At 37.3% G+C, this 6,464-nt stretch overlaps 2 protein-coding genes across 2 annotated transcripts; one reads left to right on the forward strand and one right to left on the reverse strand.

Annotated features, from left to right (window-relative positions):
• The first annotated feature begins 1,151 nt into the window (after positions 1–1,151).
• On the forward strand, positions 1,152–2,210 carry LOC111404712 (probable F-box protein At2g36090). The gene has a single exon (XM_023033478.1). It carries the CDS (start codon positions 1,152–1,154, stop codon positions 2,208–2,210), a length of 1,059 nt encoding a protein of 352 aa, XP_022889246.1.
• A 193-nt stretch (positions 2,211–2,403) lies between these two features.
• On the reverse strand, positions 2,404–4,703 carry LOC111404038 (small RNA-binding protein 11, chloroplastic). The gene is made up of 4 exons (XM_023032751.1): positions 4,521–4,703; positions 2,939–3,007; positions 2,741–2,847; positions 2,404–2,667 (listed from the first exon to the last, which is right to left on the reverse strand). The coding sequence occupies exons 1-4, from the start codon at positions 4,657–4,659 to the stop codon at positions 2,560–2,562; spliced, it is 423 nt and encodes a 140-aa protein (XP_022888519.1). The 5' UTR covers positions 4,660–4,703; the 3' UTR covers positions 2,404–2,559.
• Positions 4,704–6,464: the final 1,761 nt, after the last annotated feature.

Below are 6,464 nucleotides of genomic sequence, written 5' to 3' on the forward strand. Positions count from 1 at the left end.
TGGTTAAAAATGAAGGCCAAACAAGAATTAAAATGCATGCGGAAATTTATTTGAGAATGTGACGATTACCTTTGTATAGACGACTGATGGATAAATGTGGCTTACAAACAGCGTTGCTCTTTCAATAATATCACATAATAATCTTAATTTTAAACTAGCTTATGTATATGTGATTTTTTTCAATGCGTAGTTAGTAAACTTACGTCATGTTTACACTAAATAAGACTAGTTTTAAGACATTGACGTGCGTTCGGTCCAGCTTATAATTAACAATTTCTAGTACGATTATGACATTTGATAGATTAATACAAGGTTAGGGTTCAAAAGCCGGTTATTAAAATTGTTTAGTGAGTATAATTAAAAATGTTTACCCCATGGAGTACGCAATTTCCCAATTACATAAGGACTGATTAAGATCCCCAAACTACCCTTGGCTATCATTGCTAGGTAGGGATGACAACGAGACACGATTGAAGCAGGACAGGGGAACTATCGGGCAATTTCCTTACCTGTTCAAGGCAAGGTGGGGTGGAGGGGGGCATATAGGGGCTCTTATCCCATTTCCATACCCATTTAATTAAAAATTTTTTTTTTATGATTCGTTTTATTGTCCACATTTATTAAAGTGAGACAATAATATAGTTAATAAAATTTTTAATTAATTAATTTATTTTTAAAAGTTAATTATTCGAATATATATGGTAAACTAAAATTTTTATTGTTTATCATATTTTTTTAAATAATCTTAATTGTTATATTCTATTAGAATTAAAAAAAATTCGTGGAGTTTCTTAATTTGAAGCACTGAATTCTTAAAAAAAAAAAAAAAAAAAAAAAAAAAAAAAAAAAAAAAAAAAAAAAAAAAAAAAAAAAAAAAAAAAAAAAAAAAAAAAAAAAAAAAAAAAAAACGAGGCCTCTGTTACTCATACAAGCCCTCGGGGGATAAATCCCCAACTCTTCCGCGCAAAATCGGGTTGATATCAGGTTTGAGGAATTTTTTTGTCTTGGGAGTTGAATTTGACTCGTATCAACTGACATTCATAAAACATAACAAGGGTAATTTCGTAAATTCATATCTGGAGAACTCATATATAAACTTTTCACTACTAGAAGCACTACTGAAGTTTCATTACATGCTACAAACCTTAAGTATGAATTCTTCTTCTTCCCCAGAAGCATCACCGCCACCTTCTGCCGCCACAACCACGGCGGAGCAAGACTTCACCACAGCCGGATTTTCCAATCTTCACCCGGACATAATAGAATCCCACATATTAAAACGGTTAGACGGAGTATCTCTGTCCACACTCAGCTGCTGCTCCGCCACTCTCCATCACCTCTCCTCCCAAAACAACTTGTGGTCTAACATGTGCCACTCCACGTGGCCCTCCACCAGCTCTCAACGTGTCAACCACTTCATCTCCACCTTCCCAGATGGTGGCCCCCGTAGTTTTTTTGCCAACGCCTTCCCTCTCCTGGTAGAGCTTACTACTGCAAAAAATCTCAGCCCTTCATCCCCATCAGCACCACTGCCATCAGAATTGATATCAGCCGTTGATATACGCTACCAAGACCAATTGATCTTCACTAAAGTTCAAGAAACGGAAACCGTGACGGGGTGGTTCCGGTGCTCACCCTTCAGGATTGATCTGCTGGAGCCGAAGGACGTGGTCCCCACACCCATTAAGCACCCAGAGGGTGACACGTGTACGACAATCATCAACCACATGACACTCAGCTGGATTTTGATCGACCCGATTGGACGGCGAGCAGTGAACCTCTCATCTCACAAGCCTGTTACGGTACAACGCCACTGGTTGACTGGAGAAATGCAGGTGCGGTTTGCTACAATCCTGACCGTTGATCATGGTCACGTACAGTGCGAGACTTTGGTCACGTGCGGTGTGTCGGAAGGAGGGGACATGCAAGGAAAGGAAGTCAGTTTACAAATAGAGGACAGAGATGGAATGCATTTAATTGGGAAGGACAGTTTGGTCATTCTACAGAGAGCATTGGAGGGCAAGAAAGGAGGGCGAAAACCCGGATTACAAGAAGGGCAAATGAGGTATAAAAAGTTCGTGGAAATGAGGAGAGAGAGAAGAGAGAGAAAGTTGAGGAGAGATGTGGCGTTAGATTTGTTCTGCGTGGCATTTTGGGTATCTACTCTTTTAGCATTATTCTGGCGTTTTCAGGGTACAGTTAAGAATTAGGTGAAGGGATGTCTTTAGGGAGCAATAATGTATTCAATCAATCAAGATACACTATTTAATTATATATATAAACATAATTTTTTTGATGGTCCAACTTTTCCAAGTTTAAAATTATTAGGAACTTCTAGAGAGGAAGGGCTTAATTGTAAATTTAACATAGTGAACAATGTTGATCAGAAAAATCCATAGTTCATCATTGTTAAAACCCCTTCACTAAACATGCAAGTAGTGAAACTTCAACATAGAACCATGTACCCAAAAAAAGAAAAATAAAAAATAAGTCACAGAGAAAAAGCTTTCATGGCTGCAAGTATCTGAATCTGCCATTGTCTTTGAGACTGACTAGGGATCAATTTTCTGATGCTGGTTCAGGTGGTCCTCTAGCTATTGGCATCCCACCTCTAAAGTGTGATCCCGGCTTTGCATAGTCGACAAAGATAGCACGTCCATTTAGTGGCTGCAGCACGGTTGAACTTGTGTTAATAAGTTAAAAATAACAAATGTCAAAACAAAAACAAGGCAGGAAATACCTTTCCATTCATTTCTTTAATCGCGTTCTCGGCTTCATCTTCAGCTGCATAGGTTACAAATCCAAAACCCTTTGATCTGTCTGATACTCTATCCGTCACAATTTTAGCTGTTAAAATGAATATGTTGGACTGATGTGGATACATTTTGTACTAGTTATGTGAAAAAGTATAAATAAATAGATTGGTAGTCCAATAAACCTTCAATAACTTGGCCATACTGGGAAAATGCCTCAGATAGTCCTTCTTCTGTGGTATGAAATGAAATTCCTGCAAGATAGAAGTTTCCATTTGCAAATTGATATTAAACACCTAAGCTAAATCCAACGGAAGACTGAAGCTGCTTTATTGTAATTATTTTCTAGCTCAATGCTAAAGCACACCTGCTATCATGTTTGGGAAGTGTTTATAAATGGTTTAAGTTATAAATAGATATAAATAAGTGACGAAGAGGAGGGTAGTACTTGTAGGACCATCAAAATGTGTGGATTAGAAGTTACTCCAAGTGTTTATAAACATTAGCCAAACATAAAAGCGCAAAAACAAAATAATAATTGAATACTATAAATAATACTTATGATATTTATTGCTATGCAACAAAAATATAGTTGAAAGAAAGTCCCAATTTGTTCCAAGTAAAGTAACCAATGATCAGATTGAAGTCATGACCATTCAAAAACAGAATGAGATCAATAGTGCGCATAAAAATATTTAATTTGTTTGGTGTTTTCAAAATAAAAGTATTAGCTTCCAAATGGAAAATATGTCAACACGAATTCAATTTTTCAATGAATTGATCATGAAGCTAGTTGCAGAATAAGTCACACCACCAATTCCAATTACATTTTCAAGTGCTTCTCCATAATAGATACCTTCCTTACATGACGATATGCCAAAAGTGTACACACCATGGTTCTCCCTATCCAACCACTCCTCACCGCAGCCATATCCTATTCCGAATCTAGGGCTCCCGTAAATGGAATCAAGATGTGTACAATTAGCTTATATCTTTCAACTCTATGAATTGGCAGACAGACTCTCACCAATGCCCACCAATCCATCATCACAATGACAGGAAGAAGTGAATTATGCATGAAATTGAGACATGGATACATGCCACAGTTAGGTTAGTCTTATCTTTGATCATTTCAAAGAACAAATACTACTACGATGCTTCAATACATCTCAAAGCAACATCCTTGTTTCACTAATCCATGCTCAGGTATGTCAAACTAAGAGTACAGGTAATGAAGGTAGGTGGCATCAAAAAAGTACGCAACCCTTTAGAAAGAGGCAGCCCCTCCAATCATAAGTAGCCAATGCAGAACAAAGGTTTCTTTTAGCACATAACATGATAAAAGTAAAACCAATAATCCATGACTGCAATAAGAGTTTCAAATTTTAGAAGAATTCCAGGCTATGGTGTTGGCCACATTAAGAGATCATCTAAAGGTACATATGGTGACATCTAATCATTATATGATCTTGTATATTGGCACAAAATTGTAGATTATTTTTCCTATTTAAAAAGGGGGATATTCCAGTGCAATTTTCATACACTTATTTATTAATCTAATTCAACACCTATGCATAAGAATTAATTATGATGTAATTAAGTACAGGCCAGGTTTTGAAGAAACTTATCCAACAAAATAAACAATCAACTAAAACTAAAAGAGTGCGTAGGACAAAATTAATAAAACCTAACAATTTTCTTTTGAATGAGCAAGAAAAAATTCATTAACTCCATATTTCTTTAGTGTTGTGCATATTTTGGGTGTACCTCCAACGAAGAGCTTCGAAGCTATGCCTCTGCAAGAAATGAAAAGAGAAGAGCATGTTGATGCTAATATAATGCTCGAATTAAATTTCCTGAGATCACTTAATATTATGTTATTCGCCAGTTTTCTTAGGGCCGCCATTTTCACCTGATTGTGTGTGTGTGTGTGTGTGAGAGAGAGAGAGAGAGAAGTCTGCACGAAGAGTTGGGGAACGATCGCCTTTTAAATGGAACTAGAAAAGAGGCCCATTGGGCTTTATTTAAGATCCACGTATATATTTGTAAACAGACCCATATAAAAGACGTCATATAATTCAATTTTAGGATCTTAACATAATTCCTAGATTCAAAGATTACATTTTATAAATAACAAACTCATTAAACTATTTCAAAAATCAGGTGGTAAATTAATTTATTAAATGTTATAATATAATATAATGTACATTCATTATTTCCACCCATGCAACCTTACGTACCCCCATCCTATCACCCCACTACACTACTTTCCCTCTACTTCTCCACCGGAGACGACCATCAACTCCGGCAATAGCTCCGATAGCTGTTCTGACAATCACCCCGACGACAGTTTCGAAAATCACTCACAAAGTTGTAGAGATAAAGCATTGGAAATAATGAAGTTGCACTGCAGTTAATCTGTTTGGTGGTGGTGGGGAGGTGTTGGCAATGTTTTGAGTACTGTGTGATGGCATTAATATTATATTGTAGTTGACGAGTTTTATGATTAACTGTGTTATATGTAACCAGATTTATAGTTTGTGACCATACCTGTGTTACTTGAAACCAGACCGTCTGTGACCAAGTCAGTGTGTCATTAACATGTGTTGTCTATGACTAATTGTAACCAAATTTGTATTCAGTGTGACTGTCTATGACCAATTCAATATTTATTGTGGCGATATGTGGTCAAGTCACAATCGATCACAGTTACTACAGAATTAGTCCCATAATAAACACATACTTGATCTCAAAGCGTCACCATAAACAAATCTTCACACACCGCAACGTAGTACCACAATCCACCACCAGTCACTACCACCTTCACCTTCAACTTTACTACATTCATTGGCCTTTGTTATCTATGATTAATTGTGACAAATTTTGTCTTTAATGTGATTATCTGTGATCATATCAATTTAATTTGTGACTATATATAACCAAATCACATACAGTCACAATTATTATAGATCTGGTTACAGACAGTCACAATGAAGATAGATTTGATCATACTCAATTTTTGTCGTCACTTCCACCACACCCAACAACGTCAATCAAATGCACACCACCATCACTTTCAACAAATCCTAACCACCTCCACCACTGGCATCACCTCACCGTACCGCACCATAACCAAAACCGCCACCACCAGATCCAACAAAAATCGCCCCAACCACCATATCCACCGCCACTGCCACCAACAAAAATCAGTCACCACAATATCCAACAAAACCATCACAACCGCACCATTACCACTGCTTGAAAAGATCTCATGCTCGATTGCTTGAACAAAAAACTCTGACCAACCACCATCAAAATCGACGAAATCCCATATTATTGGATAGCCTCACTCCCCTCTATACATAACCCAACACTAGCCCTCACGCCACCAGATTTGGCTAGAATTGATGGCAAAAATCACCTTCTTCGGCGAGACCCATGCCCTTTCCATAATATCGGTCAACTATACTCATCAGGGCACCTATTCATGGTCTTGTAACATCAACAAATCCACTCAATCAAAATTTACAACCTCGATTTTTGAATCAAGTGAAAACACATCTCTCCAAGCTCGGAATCCATAGATTTGGGTCAAAATCAACCTAACACTCCAATTATAGACCTTACATTACCCAAGGCGAGAAATTTGACCAAGAGGAAGCCTTCACTACAGATGGAATTGCCGGCGGTGAAGAAATTCGACCGAATCGA

This window comes from Olea europaea, chromosome 11 (genome assembly GCF_002742605.1).
Source record: "Olea europaea var. sylvestris chromosome 11, O_europaea_v1, whole genome shotgun sequence".
NCBI classification, from domain to species: Eukaryota; Viridiplantae; Streptophyta; class Magnoliopsida; order Lamiales; family Oleaceae; genus Olea; species Olea europaea.

Excerpts from the sequence above, each read along its gene's own strand:
- LOC111404712 (XM_023033478.1), top strand. The coding sequence starts at position 1,152 with ATGAATTCTTCTTCTTCCCCAGAAGCATCACCGCCACCTTCTGCCGCC.
- LOC111404038 (XM_023032751.1), bottom strand. The coding sequence starts at position 4,659 with ATGGCGGCCCTAAGAAAACTGGCGAATAACATAATATTAAGTGATCTC. Across the intron at positions 3,008-4,520 it reads TTCGAAGCTCTTCGTTGGAG|GAATTTCATTTCATACCACA; the intron begins GTACACCCAAAA and ends TCTATCTTGCAG. Across the intron at positions 2,668-2,740 it reads TTAAAGAAATGAATGGAAAG|CCACTAAATGGACGTGCTAT; the intron begins GTATTTCCTGCC and ends ACCGTGCTGCAG.